Here is a 21,624-nt window from a genome sequence, read left to right on the forward strand (position 1 = left end):
AACAGAGCTGATTTAGCTCCATGAGTGATGTATACACAGCGGCACAATAAACCCTCTTGTACAGTGAAAGCAATCCAAGAAGAAAAATCCAAAAGAAATTATACCTGTTGGTTAATGGTATATCGGCCTGATTCTGCTATCTTCACAATGCTTTTGGCAAACTCTATTTCTGTGAAAGGGAAGAACAGGTTAGTGTCTAGATCTTCAGTGGCAGGGGGATGTCTCCCAAGAACAGAGGTATTGCTCAGCCAGTATGTGAATTATCATCATCCTAAAGGAGGTTTTAGGACTAGAAGAATTTATAGCCCGGCCTTTTCTGCTAAGAAATGATTCTGCATTTTAATATCTGGTTCAGACCCAAGTTAGAAAAGCAACCTTTCACCTGTTCCTTGTTAGCTTATTTGAATCCACTGCTGCCTTCAGTAACCCCCCTGCTGGCTCTGCAGAGAAACACCAAGCTATGAGAGTACAAGGTCTTAAAGCTGGCCCTAGTTCACCCTTATGCAATGAGAGAATTTGGTACCATAAGTGGAAGCAGTGGAGAGATTATGGATTCCGCTAATGGGACTCACCATAATTCAGGCGTTTATCAATCCAGCTCAGCAGTTCTTTGACATATTTACACCATGTTTTGGCATATTCAAGTGCTGCATCAACACCACCTTCGCATTTTATCAGCATCTCATCAGCCTCTTCAACTGCAAAAATAAATCCAGACTCAGAAGGGCTTCAGAGGCTCCCCCAGGGTGAATCTCTCTGATATTTTGGCTTGTGCCATCTTCACATAACAACAGGTCATAGAAGAGATCTTTCATGGAACAACAAGGCTATACAAGCTATTTCACCGCAATCGGCAATCTCACACCAACTCCCCAGCACAGCCATATGAGTTTTAGGCAATTTAGATACATTTTATTGGGGACCAAATGCATTTAAAATAGAACTTTTATTAAGTTTATTTTTTGTAAATTAGAGGCCAGGACCCATTGTGTGATGGTAATGGGAGTGACGAATTGCAGTTATGCTCCCTCTCTGCTCCTTGAGGATGCTGAGACAGACTCACAGCACTGAAGTTAGCAATTCTGACAGAACTTCAAGCCAAAAGTTGTCATCACACAAATTAGAAAATGGCTTCTCTTCAATGTAAGATTCTCATGAGGGGAGACGTGGTTTTATATGGGACTTTATGATGCCAGTGATGAATACAGAACTGATGAGTCTATGAAAAGTGAGCAACAACAGCATTTCAAGTACAGTAACTGATTTTTATTATTGGGAAAATATTTATTGTACTAAAAATTGACAGGCAGCTATAGAAATATAGAGAATTAACGTCCCAGTGCTCAAAAGTCAAAGTCAGTGTACGAAGGTAGGCTGTTAGTGGGATAACAGGTGAAAACATGTGTAAACAAGGGGCTCAGAGGGGGTATGATGGGTATTCACCCCACACTTACCTGGAAAGGGTTAATATAGATTGAGAATAGGGCTAATTAACCCAACAGGCCGCAGCTGAGGGGAATCAAGTGGCTAAGTAATCCCCTGACTGCATGAGGCAGCCCATATGAGGAAGAAGGAGCAGGGCTGGGATAAAGACAAGTAGCCCACAGTTACTCCCTGGGAGTAGGCAGTTGGGAGGCTGGCGAACTCAGAGAGAGGGAAGGTAGGAAGGAGAAGGTTCAGGAAAAGGTAGCAAGGTCTGTGAGGGAATAGACTTTAGCTGCTGAGCTAGAACCCAGAGAAGAGGGTGGGCCTGGTTCCCCTACCAGCCACTGAGGGAGGGGCAGTGGAAGGGAAGACTGCTGGTGAGAAGGGACTTTGATACACAAGCCTGAAAGGGACTGGCTGGAGGGCTGAGTCATGAAGAGGCAACTCTTGGAGCAAGACAGAGGCTGCAGACAAGCCAGAGAGGATGGAGAGATGATGTGCAAGTGCAGAAAGGGGTACTGGCCTTGCAGAGCTAATTCCCAGAGTGTCCAAGAGGAGGTGTTATCCTGGTGGATAGAGCACCTCATCTCAAGGGTTTATAGGGAGCAATGTGAATACTGAGCTTTAGAGCCCCAAATGGACACATATGACTATATTCATCTCTGCTGGAATCTGCCATGGCCATATAAGGTAATGGCAACCAGGGGACATCTGAATTGTACATTCTTGTTCATAGGTGGGGAACAAGAGCCAATGACAGAAAATGGATCAACTATTCTTGAGTCATCTATATATTTTACTTTGCTTCTCTTAAATTACCTGTGATTTTCATCTGCACCTGCCTCTCCAAATTGCTTTTGCTCTTGTAGAAATTTTCATCCACCTATGGGAAAAAAAAGGAAGAAAAATATTATCCAGATGTTTAGAAGAATTTACTAAGAGCTGGTCTTAGAGTTGTCGTCTTCTTTCCTGGGAAGTTTTATGTAGTGAGGAAGGTAGCTTAAGACTTGACAGAAGGCTAGTAGCATAATATAAAACTCCACAATTTACAGGAATGTGGGAACTGTGACAGGGTGTGCACACCCTGCACTGGGACTGCAGGGGTTAATTCCTCTCTTTAGGCTGAGGAGGCCACGCCCCCTCGCCCCTGTTGGGCATGTGCAGGCCAGGTATAAAAGGGAGCAACCCAATTAATTTGGGGCTGACTGCTGGAGAGGAAGGAGGTGTTCTGCAGACTCCTGCTGAAGAACTGCCGGCACGTCACGATGCGGAGGTCAGCCAGATGGCAGCGACACCCCCCGACCTCCCAGGCTCCAGATGCCACAGAGGGAGGAGAGACTGGGGGAATCCTGAGACTCCAAGCCGCAGAGAAGTGGGTAGGAAGTAACCCAGGGAGGTGGTCGGAGACCCGGAGACTAGCTCAGCGTGTTTTGGCTGGATCCCCGCCGAGCTGGTGGTGAGCAATCCTGCCACCGACAGGGCCCTGGGTTGGGACCCAGTGGAGAGGGAAGGCCCGGGTCTCCCTATCCTGGCCGCCGCCCACCCTCGAGTGGTGGCCTGGCTCACCACCCCTACCGATTACGAGGGCCGCTCTACTAACTCAGGCAGCTAGGCCGCACAGCCCTGATTGCAAGAGCAGGTAGAGTGACTTTGGTTGTTAAGCCACATTACTCCAAGACCCAGAGGGGTTGTGCAGAGTTGCCCATGGGCCTATAATGACCCATGCCCCATCCCAAAAGGGGATGGGGTGTGCATGATCCGTGACAGGGACAAATAAGCTTCTAACCCTGTTAGCTCTGGAGAAAAGCCTGAAAACGTAACATGAGTGCAGCCTAAAGGCTCAAAATCTGAAGGCAAATAAAAAACCCCAAGTCTATTTTCAAAAATCTCATGGTTTTTTATAGATTTGTATAAATTAGGGCTAGAAGGGAACATTGGATCTAGTCTGACCCTCTATATGGCATTAAATTTCACTAAGACACTAATTTGCAGTGACTAAGGCAATTTTCAGAATAACAGCCGTGTTAGTCTGTCTTTGCAAAAAGAAAAGGAGTACTTGTGGCACCTTAGAGACTAACCAATTTATTTGAGCATGAGCTTTCGTGAGCTACAGCTCACTTCATCGGATGCATACCGTGGAAACTGCAGAAGACATTATATACACACAGAGACCATGAAACAATACCCCCTCCCACCCCACTGTCCTGCTGGTAATAGCTTATCTAAAGTGATCATCAAGTTGGGCCATTTCCAGCACAAATCCAGGTTTTCTCACCCACCGCCCCCCCCCCCCAAACTCACTCTCCTGCTGGTAATAGCCCATCCAAAGTGACCACTCTCTTCACAATGTGTATGATAATCAAGGTGGGTCATCTCCAGCACAAATCCAGGTTCTCTCACTCCCTCACCCCCCTGGATTTGTGCTGGAAATGACCCACCTTGATTATCATACACATTGTGAAGAGAGTGGTCACTTTGGATGGGCTATTACCAGCCCTGGATTTGTGCTGGAGATGACCCACCTTGATTATCATACACATTGTGAAGAGAGTGGTCACTTTGGATGGGCTATTACCAGCAGGAGAGTGAGTTTGGGGGGCGGGGGCGGAGGGTGAGAAAACCTGGATTTGTGCTGGAAATGGCCCAACTTGATGATCACTTTAGATAAGCTATTACCAGCAGGACAGTGGGGTGGGAGGGGGTATTGTTTCATGGTCTCTGTGTGTATATAATGTCTTCCGCAGTTTCCACGGTATGCATCCGATGAAGTGAGCTGTAGCTCACGAAAGCTCATGCTCAAATAAATTGGTTAGTCTCTAAGGTGCCACAAGTACTCCTTTTCTTAAGGCAATTTTGAGCTTTTAAGCAAATCTCATGGATTTTTGCTGCCAGATTCATGATTTCTGAGCACTTTGGGTTGACAGTACTGCCATCTTGTCCACCTTTTTGCATAGCGTAGGTCCTAGAACTTTACCCAGTGATTCCTGGCATGGAGGAAATTACTTTTTCTTAATCAGCAAGAGTGAATCCAAATTGCATGCATTTGAAAATTCCATGAAGTATTTGTTCTTTAGCTCCCAAAATAAAATTAGCCACGCTTCTCACTTTCTATTCTGTACAGGTTCTTCTAGCACAGTGGTGGGCAACCTGCGGTCCATCAGGATAATCTGCTGGTGGGCTGGGAGACGGTTTGTTTACATCGACCATCCGCAGGCACAGCCCCCCACAGCTCCCAGTGGCCGGGAACAGTGAAGCGCAGTCACTGGGAGCTGCGGGTGGCCATGTCTGCAGACGGTCGATGTAAACAAACTGTCTTGCGGCCTGCCAGCAGATTACTCTGACGGGCCACAGGTTGCCCACCACTGTTCTAACACCATCACTGTATCTGTGCACCTAGCATGTCTCTCTCCTTTGGTAAGAATTCTAACCAAAAAACAACTTCATTTCCCGTGCTAAAATAAACGTTACTTAATCTCTATTGAAAAGGGTTCTCTTCTTTTCGCTTACTGGAAGCATCTCGCTCTCTGGGATCAAGTCTGTGGTGTCCGTGCTGTCTGTGTCATCAATGAACATGTCAACTGTCCTGTAAAGTAAATAAACTGATTAAATAATAAAGACTTAAAGCTATTGGAAGCTGCAAAATGCAGGATTAGAACCATGGCACTTAATTTATTGCTGAGCCCATCTCTTCTGGGGTCTAAAAGGCAGAATATGACTAAGAGAGAGGTCAATCTGTAACCAGCTGGTTTTTGACCTGACTTAGTCCAAATTATTATTATTTAAGAATCTAACCAGAAATGATCATTGTAGCCTTTAGCAGAGTCAGGGGATCCATGTCTCAGCTGAAGGTAGTTATAAGAAAGAGATGCCCAAATTCTGCTCTGTTAAACCCATTTAATCTCAATTAGTTCATTGGGTTTCGTAGATATAACTGAGACCAAGCTTATGGAGCATACACAAAGGAGGGTTTATAGTGCAACTATAGCTATTGCATACCCAGCTGAAGCCATCGGTGGGTGTCTGCGCCTATCCCAGAGTTAACTAGAGCAACAGAACAAATATACCCAGCAGAATGAGCTCTCCACCTTTTATCTGTTTGAATTTTAATAGAACTATTGTTCTTATAAACCCCACCATTTAATATGCTACAAAACAATAGAGATTATCTAAATAAACCCTTCTCTGCCATTTTATCTGCTTTTATTTCATGTGAGTTTTTCTTTTACAAATTAAATAATTTTACTGGAGATGGTGCACTGTATTGGGCAAACATAAAACACTTGAGAGAAGACAGACATGTCCTTCAGTGTTTGATTATATAATATAGGGCCAAGTGTGGAATTTACACTAGTGAGCACTGACTCACATAAATAGCCCCATTCACTTCAAGTGATCACCATCACAAGGGAGGATTCCACAATCTCTCTCAGAATGTGTGTGGATTAAGGCTGAAAGACAAGATCTTCAGAGCAGAGATTGTCATTAGCTCTGGACAGCACCTAGCACAATGGGACCCTGAATCAGGTTGCCCTCTAGGTGCTACTACGATATACATATTAAATGACTACAACAACAATGGGCCAGACTCTGCTATCGCTGGTGTAAATCCAGAGCTCCCTGAAAACATCCTCTCTAGTAAGGTGCTGCAAAGTTCAGAAGAAAGGTACGTGATTGACTAGCTTAGGAAGCCTGGAAGATAGTAAAGTAAATCCAAGTTATAGGCAGAAAATCTCGAACCTAGAGAAAAAGAAGCAGGGAGGGGACTCTGATGATTTTTCTAAACATGAAAAGGGTATTAATAGGCAATGGAGGTAATGAGTCACAAATAATATATACAGTGAATGTGCAAACACTGTAAAAGAAGGAAAGGGAAAAAGCAGATATGAATGGTTAAGGCCCCATGGAACTGGAACCAGACCCATCCTGTTTGTGTACATACGCATTTCCAAGCGAAATTTCTAAGGCGTCCAGACTCCGGAAAATCTCACTGTACCGCTTCTTGTTTTCAGACCCTCTCACTTGATGGTTGAGACCTGGAGATAAATAGGAAAGAGAAACAGTTTTGCTAAGAAATCCCAATGGGCCTGATCCAATGTCCACCGAAGTCACTGGGAGCCCTGTGCATTGCAGTGAGCTTTGGATCAGGTCCAATATACAGAGAATGGTGAGGAAAGTAGCAAACCATGGTGGGCTAACAGGAGGGTAATAATGGGAGGCCACAGATGGGAGGAGATAAAACTGTGGGAAAACCAGACATTTTCCAAGGCTGCTTGGGTGACTGAGCCTCTTGGAAACGGGAAGCCAGATCCAGAGCCCACTAATGTAAATGGGAGACTTTCCACCAGCTCCATTGGGCGAGGGAACAGGCCCAAGATCAGATAGGTAAATTAGCAGGAACTCTCTCGAACAGGTTCTGAACTGAAATAGCAGAAGCACTGCGTATTGGTGCTAATGTGCACTGGAGTGCTGTGTGTGAGATGCTTGCACATAGTACCTGTCTGCACGACACTTGGATCAAGTTAGTAATTGGCCTCTACTTTGGAGCTCGAGTCTTGTGTATCAGTTAGTGGTGCATATGATTCGTAACGTGCATTGGCAGAGCTGAGTGTGTATGTAGCACTGCAGATTGGGATCAGGATGCATGGGCAGGGCTGAGTTGTGGAAGTTGTCCATTGCTTGAACAACACATGCTATCCTGTGTTGCAATGTGTTGTGTGTAGTAACCATTTCTCAATACCATACATGCTTATTTCTGGTGATACTCTAGCTGCTGAAATATTATATGTGCTGTATTTCATGACAAGCATTCATAACAGCAATAAATTCCTGCCACTGATCTTCCAAAGGCCTGAGTAAATTGCACAAACACAAGGGTGGTTGTGAGCACATGTGTTTTATGCAGGATGTACAGTAGGCAAATTTTGCTTCCTACTCAGATACATTCAGTTAGGACTATGGACAGAAACTAGACTTGTCCTACTGCAGAAAAGCAACGGCATTTTTTAAAATAGAGAACTAGGCATATTTGGTATAAACAGAAGTAAACTTCACTCTTCTTTTTTTTGGTCCCCCTGACATTCCAGGAAACAGGATGTGGTTGACCTAAATCAAGAGTTACTTCACTTGTAGCTGAGAGGTGCAGTCAGTGAGCAAGCACTTGCAAATGTCACTTAATGGTGCTTGATGGAAAAGTCAGTGTCTTTTCTTGTTAATCTGACTACAGTACAGCTGATCTGTGTCACAGCTGAAATATGCAGATTTTCAAGTCAGGTTTTTATTAGAAGGTTGGCTGCTCTGGCAGCTCCTCAGTGAGGAGTGGACTGTGGAACCCACACACAGCCCACATCGTAAGGTCCATTGCACAGCCACACTGTCCCTGGGGAGTCCAGGGAGTGGGGAATTCTGCCTGTCTGAACTCCCCAGTGTGCAGGAGGAAGGCACCTGCTGTTATGCCCCTCCAGAGGTGCTGTATACTCCCCACTGCAAGCCAGCCTTTTCCCTCAGGCTGATACAAAAGGAGATGGGTGAGAGGAAAGGAACAGGACATGACCCCCCTTTAAGGTGGCCTGTGCCTGCAAGATCATAGATAGAGTACACCTATTCTCACAAACTTTCTTTAAATTTGAAGCAGAATTGTCTGACAGGAAGTGAGGAGGCTGTGAAGGTTCTGGACAGAAGCTTTACAGCAAAGCAGAGAAAGACAGAGCAGCTTTAGAGATAATCTTGCTTCCATATTCTAAGAAACATGGGTCCTGGGTCAGGTGAAAGTGACTCTGTGTCTGTCACGCTGTGTCAGAGGCCAACTCATTTTAAAAAAGCATCATTAAGAGTAAAGGAAAAAGGCCAATGCAGCTCACCCCAAGCCTATCCATTTGATGGGCCATGGAACAGCCTGGGTTAAAGGAGCATGGCCAGTTTCCAAGCTGCAACGAAGTTCAACACAGTGCAGGCACCTCTTCTATGCAATGAAGCACAAAGATGGGAACGTTTATACCTTATTTGTCTTTGCTGAGCAAGAAACTGAGATTAATGGTGACATCATTCTTCAAAAGTCTGAGCATTTCATCCCAACAGGGAATGTAACCCAGGAGTGGGTCTGCTTTTACCAAAGGCCAGGAGGAAGTGTAGAGGTCATTTGGACTTGCCTGCCAGCCTCATGAAAGAAATGAGAGCTGATTAAAATTACCATTGATGCTAATACACCATTGTAAATTGTATCCTATTGCTTGCCCAGTTACCTCTCAGTGGTCCCACATCCAGCCTGTGACTTCCATGTCACGAGAGAGGGACTCTCCAAAGGTGAAAAGAAAAGGAGTACTTGTGGCACTTTAGAGACTAACCAATTTATTTGAGCATAAGCTTTCGTAAGCTACAGCTCACTTCATCCGATGAAGTGAGCTGTAGCTCACGAAAGCTTATGCTCAAATAAATTGGTTAGTCTCTAAGGTGCCACAAGTACTCCTTTTCTTTTTGCAAATACAGACTAACACGGCTGTTACTCTGAAACCTCTCCAAAGGTGAAAAGTCTGATCACCTATAGCAAACCTATTGTGGCCCTGCAAGTACAGTTGGGTTACATGTTGGCAAGGATACATAAGTATACATAAGTATAAGGATACATAAAAAGGCTAATGTAGTGCCAATCTTTAAAAAAGGGAAGAAGGAGGATCCTGGGAACTACAGGCCAGTCAGCCTCACCTCAGTCCCTGGAAAAATCATGGAGCAGGTCCTCAAAGAATCAATCCTGATGCACTTGCATGAGAGGAAAATGATCAGGAACAGCCAGCATGGATTCACCAAGAGAAGGTCATGCCTGACTAATCTAATCGCCTTTTATGATGAGATTACTGGTTCTGTGGATGAAGGGAAAGCAGTGGATGTATTGTTTCTTGACTTTAGCAAAGCTTTTGACACGGTCTCCCACAGTATTCTTGTCAGCAAGTTAAGGAAGTATGGGCTGGATGAATGCACTATAAGGTGGGTAGAAAGCTGGCTAGATTGTCGGGCTCAACGGGTAGTGATCAATGGCTCCATGTCTAGTTGGCAGCCGGTATCAAGTGGAGTGCCCCAAGGGTCGGTCCTGGGGCCAGTTTTGTTCAATATCTTCATAAATGATCTGGAGGATGGTGTGGATTGCACTCTCAGCAAATTTGCAGATGATACTAAACTGGGAGGAGTGGTAGATACGCTGGAGGGGAGGGATAGGATACAGAAGGACCTAGACAAATTGGAGGATTGGGCCAAAAGAAATCTGATGAGGTTCAATAAGGATAAGTGCAGGGTCCTGCACTTAGGATGGAAGAATCCAATGCACCGCTACAGACTAGGGACCGAATGGCTAGGTAGCAGTTCTGCGGAAAAGGACCTAGGGGTGACAGTGGACGAGAAGCTGGATATGAGTCAGCAGTGTGCCCTTGTTGCCAAGAAGGCCAATGGCATTTTGGGATGTATAAGTAGGGGCATAGCGAGCAGATGGAGGGACGTGATCGTTCCCCTCTATTCGACATTGGTGAGGCCTCATCTGGAGTACTGTGTCCAGTTTTGGGCCCCACACTACAAGAAGGATGTGGATAAATTGGAGAGAGTCCAGCGAAGGGCAACAAAAATGATTAGGGGTCTAGAACACATGACTTATGAGGAGAGGCTGAGGGAGCTGGGATTGTTTAGCCTGCAGAAGAGAAGAATGAGGGGGGATTTGATAGCTGCTTTCAACTACCTGAAAGGGGGTTCCAAAGAGGATGGCTCTAGACTGTTCTCAATGGTAGCAGATGACAGAACGAGGAGTAATGATCTCAAGTTGCAGTGGGGGAGGTTTAGATTGGATATTAGGAAAAACTTTTTCACTAAGAGGGTGGTGAAACACTGGAATGCGTTACCTAGGGAGGTGGTAGAATCTCCTTCCTTAGAGGATTTTAAGGTCAGGCTTGACAAAGCCCTGGCTGGGATGATTTAACTGGGAATTGGTCCTGCTTCGAGCAGGGGGTTGGACTAGATGACCTTCAGGGGTCCCTTCCAACCCTGATATTCTATGATTCTATGATAAGTAACACCAGGGCCTCCCATAAAATGCCAGGAGTGAGCCTGAATGTCAATGAGTGGCCCCAACAGAGAGCGGGACCTAAAATGCAAGGTAGAATCATGTTACTCTTGCAGAATGACCAGAAAGACACAACCCAAAGAGTCTAATTTACATTGCTTCATCTGTCCCACCTTGGGAATTGTGAACTAGACCACTGCAAAGAGAAGGGGCACATCTATCTCGCAGTCATTGACTGTTTTTTTGGTTTGTTTTTTTTTTTAGATTTGTAGAAATTCTGCTCCTCACTAGACCCACAACTCAATTGGTCATAAGAGCATAAGAATGGCAATACTGGGTCAGAACAACAGTCCATCTAGCCCCGTATTCTGTTTTCTGACAGCGGCCAATGCCAGCTGCTTCAGAGGGTGAGAACAGAACAGGACAATTTTATCAAGTGATCCATCCACTATCATCCAGTCATCACTTCTACCAGTCAGAGGTTTAGGGACACCCAGAGCAAGGGGCTGTACCCATAACCCTCTTGACTAATTGATAGACCTATCCTCCATCAATTTATCTAGTTCATTTCTGAATCCAGTTATACTTTTAGCCTTTACAATATCCCCTGGCAATGAATTCCACAGGTTGACTGTGTGTCATGTGAAGAACTACTTCCTTATGTTTGCTTTAAACCTGCTGCCTATTAATTTAATTGGGTGACCTCTGGTTCATGTGGTATGTGAAAGTGAATAAGTGTTCTTTACCCTTTCTCCACATGAGTTTATAGACCCCTCAGCTGTCTCTTTTCCAAGCTGAACAGTCCATTTTTTAATCTCTTCATATGGATGCTCTGTCATATGCCTAATCATTGTTGTTGCCCTTTTCTGTACTTTCCAGTTCTAATAACCTTTTTGAGATGGAGTGACCAGAACTGCATGCAGTATTCAAGGTGTGGGCGTACCACAGATTTATCCATTTCCTAATGTTTCCTAACATTGTTAGCTTTTCTTTTGTGTGCAGCACATCGAGCAGATGTTTTTCAGAGAACTATCCTTGATGATTCCAGGATCTTTCCATGACTGGTAATAACTAATTTAGATTCCATTTTGTATACACTACTGGGATTGTTTTCTAGTGTGCCTTACTTTGCAATTATCAACACTGAATTTCATCTGCCATTTTCTTGCCCAGTAACGAGATCCCCTTGTAACTCATTGCAGTCTGTTTAAGATTTAACTATCTTGAGTAATTTTGCATAGTCTGCAAACTTTGCCACCTCACTGTTTACCCCTTTTCCTACATCGAGTATGTTGAACAGCACTGATCCCAGTACAGATCCTTGGAGGACCCCACTGTTTACCTTTCAAGTGGGCAAATTGACCGTTTATGCCTAACCTTTGTTTCCTATCTTTTAACCTGTTAATGAGCCGAGAGGACCTTCCCTCTTATCCCATGATTGCCCACTCTGCTTGAAAGCCTTTGGTGACTGGACCTCATCAAAGGCTTTCTCAAAGTCCAAGGACACTATATCCAATGGTTTCAGAGTAGCAGCCATGTTAGTCTGTAACCGCAAAAAGAAAAGGAGTACTTGTGGCACCTTAGAGACTAACAAATTTATTTAGGCATAAGCTTTCGTGAGCTACAGCTCACTTCATCAGATGCATGCAGTGGAAAATACTGTCTTTTCCACTGCATGCATCCGATGAAGTGAGCTGTAGCTTGCGAAAGCTTATGCTCAAATAAATTTATTAGTCTCTAAGGTGCCACAAGTACTCCTCCTTTTCTTATATCCAATGGATCACCCTCATCTACATGTTTGTTGACACCCTAAAAATTCTAATAGATCTTGAGGCATGATTTCCCTTTGCAAAAGCTGTGGTGACTCTTGCCCAACATATTTCTACTGCTATACTCTTGTTCAAGCATGGAATTTCTATTCATAGAGATTCTCTGGTACTGTTTAGATTTAAGATTTTTATTATATTTGACTCTATGCTTTCTTTCAAAAATAGTGCCACTCCCCCATCAGTGCAACCTACTCTCAGTCCTATATATTTTGTACCATGGTATTACCGTGTCCCATTGTTTATCATTCCACCAAGTTTCTGTGATGCCTATTGTAGCAATATCTTCATTTTAAGACCAGGCACTCAAGTTCACCCATCTTAGTATTTAGACTTCTTGCATTTGTATACAAGCACTTATAACATTTGTCATATTTAGTTGTCTGCTTTCATGTGACATAATTGAAGGGTACTCATTTTTGGTTGATTGTGTCATCTTACTTCCTACTGCACTTTATGAACTTCTATCCTCTCCTTTTTACTAGGATATTCAGTATTCCCTTTAATAAATCCTCCACTCAGGGATGTGTCTGTCCAAACCGTGTGCTTCCTCCGCACTGTCAGCTTTCCTCTAGCCTTTAGTTTTAAAAACCCTTTTGCTGGCATGTAAAATTAAAAAGTTTGTAATCTTGTTCCATTTTGGTTTAGGCTGAGCCCATGCTTCCTGTATAGCTCCTCCTTTCCCAAAAGATTCCTCAGTTCCTAATAAACCTAAATCCCTCCTCTGAACACCATCTCCTCCAAGCATTGAGATCCTGCAATTCTGCCTGTTTCACTGGCTCTCTATGTAGAACTAGAAGCATCAGAGAATACAACCAGAAGTCATAGCCAAGTTAAAAAACCTCTTTTCTGATTTTGGCATTCTGGGAGAAATAGTCACTTCGTAAAGTGAGGCACAACATATCTAACAAATCAGCTGAAACTGGAAAAATTAGAGTCACAAGCGGTCTGGTTAGGAAGTTAGATTCCTAAAATCTTGTTTTCTTTCTTGAGTGGTCACCTTCCCTTCTCCTTTATTTACAGAGTTGTAGAAATAAAAGATATTGTAAAACAGGAGGAAGTGATTCATCAGGGTATTTGATCTACTTAGCACAAATGGTGACAGGCAAAATGATAGATTATGCTTTTGAAAGTGAGGCTTGATTGAAATGGAATATAAAATAGAAATAGCCTCAGTCACTCAGGTTCCTTCACTGTATTTATCATTAAAATTTCAACTTAAGGCAGAAAGAAATTGGATTTAAGACGTTTTCCTGTCCTAGCAAATGCCAGCTCCATTAAGCACCCAGCTGTGTAGTCAAAACATACGTTCATAGGGATACAGATAGTCCCTTTCTTATCTAGCAAGAACGCCCATCTGTCCTAACCGGCTGTCAGCCTCCAAGTGGCCTTTCAGCACATACAGGTCCAGACCAAACTCTTTACATGCCCAAGAATCTCTGATAAAGGAACGTCATCCCATTTAAACATAAGCTACTTGTATTCACTTTCATGGCTCATCACCGACCATAGTCCGCTGTTGCAAAAAAGGCAAATGTCATTCTGGATGTATTAACAGGAGTGTTATATGTAAGACATGGAAGGTAATCATTCCTTTCTCTTCAGCACTGGTGAGGCCTCAGCTGCAGTGCTGTGTCCAGTTTTGAGAATCACACTTTAAGAAAGATGTGAACAAACTGGAGAGAATCCAGAGGAGAACAACAAAAATTATAAGAAGCTTAGAAAACGTGACCTATGGGAAAAGGTGGAAAGAATTGGGCATGCTTGGTCTACAGAAGAAGACTGAGGGGACACTGTACAAATCTTATATTTATATGGTTGCTATTAAGAAAACAGTGATCAACCTCCAGGATCAAGGGCAGGCTGAGAAGGAATTGGCTTTACAGCAAAGAAGAGTTAGGTTAACTATTATCCTTTCTAACTATAAGGATAATTAAGCACTTGAACAGCTGTCCTAAGGAGGCTGTAGAATCCCCATCATTGTTGGTTTTAAAGAACAGGTTAGATAAACACCTGTTGGGGATGGGTCTAGATATACCTGACCCTTTTTCAACACAGGGGAATGGACTAGATGACCTCTTGAGGTCTCTTCCAGCCCTACATTTCTATGATAGTTTCTCTCTCGCTATCAAGATGTTGATTCTCACCTTGAATTGCCCCATGGTGCCAGCCTCAATTATTCACTTGTTAAATTTTCACAGTCATCTTTGTGCTTTCTCCCATGTTGTCCCTCATGATTTGAAGTAGCTCCTCAGAAACATCTACAAAGCTACCTCATTATACTTCAAATAATTCTTTAAAACTCCTTTACTGTAAGCCTACAAAAAACTTGACAATAGTTAGGCAATGGGTGCATTGAGGCTACTGCCCAATATGGTCTCACTGTTTTCTAGCACTTCCACGTCAGTCTGTTTTTATTCACCTTTTGTCTCTTATTGTAACCTCTTTGGGGCAGGGACTTCCTAGTTCTGTGTTTGCAAAGTACTTAGAACAATGGGCTTCATGTCCATTACTGCAACTCCTAGGTACTACTAATACATTAATTTGTGTAGCCATAAACTACCTTGAGTCTTATGAGAGATCTTAACACTATATAAGTAAACAAATACTCTGGTCAGTACCAGAGAAGAGGAATAATTTTTCACAAAGAATACTTGCTCTGGGGAAAAGAATAGTGGGCTAAAGGTGAAACAGGATAAATGTCATTTAGATATTATAATAATAATTAATAATGTGTTGCTCTTCTGTGGCACGTTCCATCTGAGGCCCCCAAACCCCTTCACAAATATTACTTAAGCCCCATAACACTCATGTGAGGCAGGGAAATATTATTATCCCTATTTTATAGGTGGGGAAACGGAGACACCACGTGGATGATCAGGGAGTGCAGCAGTCTGGTAGCGGAGGGATCATGGAGAAGTTACATAAGTTTATGGGCAAGAAGGGTCTTTCATACCTGATACAAAAGGCTGAAGCAGATTTGTGACATCTCTAGCAACCCTATTATCTAGAATATCCTTGCACATTCAGGGTCTGTGAGGGGGTTCTGGTCTGGACAGGGGGTTGGGGTGCAGGGGGGTGAGGGGTTTGGGGTACAGGAGAGGGCTCTGAGTTTGGGTGTGGGGCTCAGGGCTGGGGCAGGGGGTTGGGGCACAGGCTTACCACAGGCGGCTCCCCGTCAGTGGCGCAGCCAGAAGCAGCTAGGAGGTCCAGCTCCTAAGCGAGGGGGCTCCTAAGCGAGGGGGCCAGGAGGCTCTGTGCGCTGCTCTCGCCCACAGGTACCGCCCCCCAGTTCTCATTTGCTGTGGTTCCTGGCTAATAGGAGTGTGGAGCCAGTGCACAGGGCAAGGGCAGCGTATGGAATCCTGTGCCTCTTCCTCCCCACCCCAGAGCCAGACCTGCTGGCTGCTTCTGGGGCACAGCGGGGTGCCAGGACAGGTAGGGACTAGCCTGCCTTAGAGCTGCAGCACCACTGGACTTTAACGGCCCAGTCGGTGGTGCTGATCGGAGCCGCCAGGGTCCCTTTTCGAGCAGGCGTTCCCAGTCGAAAACCAGACCACTGGCAACACTAGTCTGCTCCATCGCTGCAACAGAGAGTAATGAAACCCTTCCAGCACCAGCTATGCATATTGGTTTACAACATGCAGGATAAAGAAAGGGGACTGCTGTGCAAGGCTAGTGCTGGGGCACAGCTGTCCAACTCTCAAGAGCTAGTGTCAGCAAAGGCCTGTCACACTCCTGGCCTCCATAGATAACTAGACCAAAAGTCATCTGATCTACGTCTACCCTGCAAAAGGCCCATTAGCCTTGTTTTCCATTCACTCTTGTTGCGGGAAAGGCAGGCTCCCCTAGTAGTGGGTGTGCAGAGCAGGGTGGATATTTTTAGAGGGAGTTGTTGTTGCTCTGCAGAATGGCAGAAGCACCACTTCCCGTTCAGCCACTGACACCTCATTTCACAGTAAGTGTATAATTTCAAATCCTAGAACAGCTGACTCTTTGGTTTGGTACCAGCCTTCCAGAGTCTCCAGCTGCTGCAGGAATTCCCAGTGGTGCCTGCTTTCCCTGCTCTTGATACTGATCACAGACTCAAAGAACTATTCTTTCCTACCAGATCACTTCTCCCTTTGGCTGCAATACAGTCTGCAGAGTTGGTCCAAGCACTCCAACTGCACAGGACCTCAGTTCTCAGTCCATGTTCATCTTTTAAGTATTGCTGGGAACTGAATCTGTTCTCCACATAAGGACATATGAATCTCAGGGGCAGTAACTCAAAATCCACTGTCTGCACTGCAGTCTGATCCAAATAAACTAGTCAGAAGCTCTCTCAAGTCTTGCTACTCTCCTCTGTGAAAGCTTCTCTACTTTCTGCAACCTAGACATCTCCTCACACCTCATCCTCCTATTATTAACAGAAAAAGCAGCTCAAGCTGCCAGTTGTGAGAGGGAAGACTGAGCTGAAGTTGGAGAGGTGATAAACAGGGCCCTACACAGTATTATTAAACTTGTGCCCCTATGCTTCCCTGAAGGTGGGCCCCAGCCTGCGCTGCTGACCCCAATGTGTGGAGGGGGCACAGCCACCTCCCCTGCCTATGGATCCCCAGAACCCGCCCCCCACTTGCTGACACAAACCAAGCTTTGTACACAGCAGATGCTGCAGCAGTGGTTCAAGGCAGGCTTCACGCTGTCACGTGGGGGCTGCATCTTGCCAAAGCCCATGGCCCTCCTGCAGCTCCTCGCCACTCCTGGCTCACCACGAGAATTTTGACAGGAACTACCAAGCAGTAATAACAATAATAATACGTGTATGTGTGTGTGTGTGTGTGAGTGTGTATGAGAGAGAGAGAGAGAGAGAGAGACTGTATTGGGGGACTGTGACTCATGAGAGGCTGTGTGTGTGTGTGTGTGTGTGTGTGTGTTAGGGAAGTGTGAGAGACGGTGAGTGCAGTGTCACTTTAAGTCCCTCCCTCCTTCCCCTACGCAGCCGGGACTCCCTCTGCCCCTCCCACTGACTCATCTGGAAGTTTTGTTCCTCCTGTCCTGGCCCTGGTACGGCCCCTGCCGGAGACCGGCACAGGCTGGCAGGGTCCAGGGAGGGACTCCGCTCTGGGCAGTGGTGGGCTGGAGCTAGTGAGGGAGGGGGTGGGGTTGGGGTCGGGGAGAAGTCCACCAGCCCAGCACAGGGGAGGGGCTGGAGAAGAGAGGATTCTAGCTGCGGCCTGCGACAGGAATGGTGCCCCAAATTTTCGGGTTCCCTATGCCGTCATGTATGTTGCGTATGCCTATGGATGGCCCTGGTGATAAAGGGAGCAAGAATAAGCTATCTGCTCAAAGCGCAATGTCTCTGTGTGTGCCTGTGGGACGTGTGTTTTACAACACAGTGCTTCGCAGATTTCTTGGAAAAGTCAGAACCAAACTGTTTTATAGACACAAGACCATTTCCTATAATCTCCTCCGTATTTCTCACATTCTCCACCTACTTTCGTGTGTGCATCACCCCAAGCAAAAGCACTAAAGCAAATTATACATAGCTGATAGGAAACAGAGGACTGGCCAAGTCAAACTTTCTCAGCAAGGGGTGATACCTGACACGAGTATAATATAGCAAAAAAAAAAAAAAATTAGACAAAATTTTACTCCAGTTCCAAGAAGGAGACAGCCCTTTTAAGATACCCTTAGGTCCCAAACCTGTGGGGAGCAGCCACAATGACAGATTTGGGTGTAATACAGAGAAATATTGAACAGTTCTGCAGAAATTCAAAAAGCAGCCAACTTGGTCAAAATATAGGTAACACAGCTAATGTGCAGTACCCAGGGTAATGTCAATACTACATCATAATACTCTGCCCTTTACTGAGGTGTTCAAAGTGCTTTATGAATGTTAATGAACTTAGCCACTCAACCCCCAATGAGATCTTCCCTATCAAGGTACCTATATGGCTCCCAGGAACTGTGGTCAGCATAATTATCCCAGTTTTGCAAAGTGGGAAGCTGAGGCACAGAGAGAGGTGACCTGAGACATTCAAGGCGTCACACAGTCAGCTGCGGATATTGTAATAGAACCCAGGAGTCCTAACTCCCCACCTCCTGCTGCGACCATTAAACCCCGTCTCTTTCCGAAACTATTTGGGCCAGGCTTTCAGTTGCATGGAATGACACTGGGTCACTGGCTAATGTTGAATCAAATACTCGTGACAGACTTGGCATTTCCAGCCTGTTTCCCATCAGGCAGAGCTGCTCCTCTCTAGTAAAAGCATCACACACACACACCCCTCACTCTCAAATCACAACAATCAGCAATACTAGCATGTTTCAGAGTAACAGCCGTGTTAGTCTGTATTCGCAAAAAGAAAAGGAGTACTTGTGGCACCTTAGAGACTAACCAATTTATTTGAGCATGAGCTTTCGTGAGCTTGTTATACCACAAAGAGCATTTTTTTTACCCTAAAGATCTCTTCATACTATTTATGGTCAAAAAGTCCCTACAGGCTCAAAATGCTGCTGAAATCTTTAATGGTGGAAATTGAGCACGTGCGCAATAGCCTGTTTGCAAAATAAAAATAAAGTAATTGTTCCACTCTTTTCTCTCTTTCTCCAATTAGCACAGCTTTGTCTCCCTGAATGGGAAGTCACCTGGAGTGTTGCGTTTGGTAAACAAAGCTGGCTTTTTTTTTATTTAGAAAAAAGCATGTGAAATCTTGAACTGGTTATTTCTGCACTTTTGAGAAGAGGAAAATGCCATGTGGCCTGAGGATGTTTATGGTTGACGAAGAGACTCTTAAAAATAGGGGTTATAACAAAAAATGTTTAAAGAACCTCAACCCAGAAGAGTGGCACTGTGTACTGCAGGAGACGCATCCACATTCTCAGAGAGAACACTGGAGCCTGTGACTCCTGGTAATGGAGACTCTGCATTCTTTTCTCTTACTAAGAGTTTAGCTTGCACTACAAAGTAACCCACAGCTGCATCTGGAGGCAAGAAAGAGCTGTAGTAAAGCGCATGGAACAGGCCAGGTCTTCATGAAAAGGCAAAGACACAGAAACGTTAGTTTACCATTGAGCTACCACAGCCTGCTAGGCATTTCAAACTGACACAATAGATGGCCCCTATCCCACAGAGCTTACGTTATAAACCATTCACAAGGTTATTTCAAATGCCAACACATACCACTTGGTTCAGGGTCTCCCATGACTGGGTCTTCTGTGTTTTGGTCTGAAAGCAGCAGGGTCCCAGTTTACCCAGCTCTGGATCGCAGCCAAGTTGAGTAAAACACAAATCCTTGACCAATTCTGATGTTATCTGGTTAGCCAGAGAGTCCATATGAGTTGTATGCTAAGGGAATTGACAGAGAAGCCCTGGTCTAAGTGCAGCCGCTTTAACCAATCTACTTCCTGCAGACACATTTCCGTGTAAGGAAACTGTGCGCAGTGTACATTTGTTTGATCGTTCAATTTGCATACATTCAGATCTGTCTGCGAACAAAGAAGGGCCCATTTTACAACTCTGTTGGCTTCAGTGCCTACAGCAGCACAAACTCTCACAGCTAACCTTCACTCTCACCCCAGGAAAACTTAACTCACAATTCCAAACTCCTGGGGTATATGAGTCTGTGCACATTTATGTGGGAACATGTGACTGGTGCTTCTAGGGATGCTAGGTTTTCCCATATTTATAAAATATATTACCATAGATGCACAGAGAATGTGGCCATTGGTTTAAAAGACTCTTCTTAAAATATTTCAGTAGAGCACCATGTAGCAGCACTTACTCCAGAATAATATATTCAGTCATACCAAGAGAAGAGGGATTGGTTTGGGACAGTGGGAGAATAGTAGAAATTGACCAAAACCCCACAATTATCTGAAACTCTTGTTCCACGCTTTGGTGGTTTGGACAAACTGGAACTGAGACACTCCCCCCGCCCCACCCCTCAAGATTTTGGTTTTTCAAAACCCAAACCTGACCAAGGATTTTCGAAGTTGAGCTCTGGTTTCCCCAGCTCACCTCTAATATGACACAAATGCTCCTTGCTTGAGTCAGTATTTGTTAGGGTACATTTACACTGCAAGCTGGGGGTATAATTCCCAGCTCAAAGAGACATACCCACACTAATTCCAGTTGAGCTAGCACACTAAAAATAGTGTAGCCACTATGGCTCAAATGGCAGGAGGGGCTACCCACCCCAAGTACTTACCTGTCCAAGACGCTAGGCATATACTTGGAGGAGCTAGCCTCTCCTGCAGCTCATGGCACTTCAACCATGCTCTGTTTTTAGCATACTTGCTCAATTGGAGCTAGTGTGGGTATGTCTCCTCGAGTTGAGAGTGTAATTCCCAGCTCAAAGTGTAGACATACCCTAAGACCCATGAGGAGGTTTCTCAGATTGAAACCATCTTGAAGACAACTAAACTTTGCTTGAAGTCTTTACATCAGGATTGGATGTCTTCTTAATAGATATGCTCTAGTTCAATCACTGGGTGGAATTTTATGGCCTATGTGATGAGGAGGTCAGATTAGATGATCATAAAGGTCCCTTCTGGCTTAAAACCTATGAGTCTCATCCTCAATGTAGAAACACTTATTTGTTTGAAAACCAGTGATACAGGAAATGTAGGACACATTTATTCAAAAACTATGGATTTACCTACATAAAGTGAGTTGTGAACTCTAGGGTTCACTTTACAGCAAGAGTAAACTTCAGTGGCTTCCACTGCAATTACTGATCATAATATAAAGTGTTTTACAGAAATTCTTATTATAAAAGTCAGGTGAACCAGTCTCATGGCGTAACCATAGGTCTCTCATGCTCGGCAGTGAAACAATTAATTTTCTTTCATTGACTCACAAATAATTAGTTATAAAAGACACAGTTGTTTGCTCTATACAACCAGAGAAAGGCTCTTACCTATAACTTCAGCCTCTGTCAGGTGCCACAGATCACAAACCCAGGTCTGCAGGGTTGGTGAGTGATAGCCATACCTTCACACCACTGCAAGGTTGGACAAGAGAATTGCAGCTAATATTTCACAACCAGAGGCTACATCTGCTGACTCAGTTGGGTCAGATGACAGCAGACTTACTGGACACCACTTAATTTTACAGCTTCCTATTCTTGCACCATCTTTTGTCTGAGCAACTAGTCTCTTAGGCCTGTTGTTGCCCAGACCCCCTGGAGAACAAACTCCTGCTAGCCAAACCAGTCTTCTGACCTGGCTGTACACTATCCTGCCATGCCCAAACCTGGATGTGCCTGCTACCTACGCTAACCAGACTGCCCCTGCACCTTGCATATGCACTGATTACCCTCCTCCCACCAACTAATGGTCCTGGCTGCTGAC

General features: G+C 44.7%; 1 protein-coding gene across 2 annotated transcripts in view; it reads right to left on the minus strand.

The window, feature by feature from the left end:
• GMIP (GEM interacting protein) overlaps nucleotides 1-21,272 on the minus strand; it is a 41,180-nt gene extending 19,908 nt beyond the window's left edge. Inside the window, exons 1-6 of one of the 2 annotated variants that reach the window (XM_077838714.1) lie at nucleotides 21,192-21,272; nucleotides 6,365-6,458; nucleotides 4,933-5,008; nucleotides 2,245-2,308; nucleotides 573-698; nucleotides 105-169 (exon numbers count right to left, since the gene is read on the minus strand). In XM_077838714.1, coding sequence (XP_077694840.1) covers nucleotides 105-169; nucleotides 573-698; nucleotides 2,245-2,308; nucleotides 4,933-4,998 — 321 coding nt within the window. In that variant the 5' untranslated portion in view covers nucleotides 4,999-5,008; nucleotides 6,365-6,458; nucleotides 21,192-21,272. Of the gene's footprint in view, nucleotides 1-104; nucleotides 170-572; nucleotides 699-2,244; nucleotides 2,309-4,932; nucleotides 5,009-6,364; nucleotides 6,459-19,453; nucleotides 19,646-21,191 lie in introns of those variants that run through there. The other variant, XM_077838713.1, reaches the window with a different exon arrangement.
• Between the last annotated feature and the right edge of the window lie 352 nt (nucleotides 21,273-21,624).

The sequence above is a fragment of the Eretmochelys imbricata genome, chromosome 20 (genome assembly GCF_965152235.1).
Source record: "Eretmochelys imbricata isolate rEreImb1 chromosome 20, rEreImb1.hap1, whole genome shotgun sequence".
In the NCBI taxonomy this organism is placed as follows: domain Eukaryota; kingdom Metazoa; phylum Chordata; order Testudines; family Cheloniidae; genus Eretmochelys; species Eretmochelys imbricata.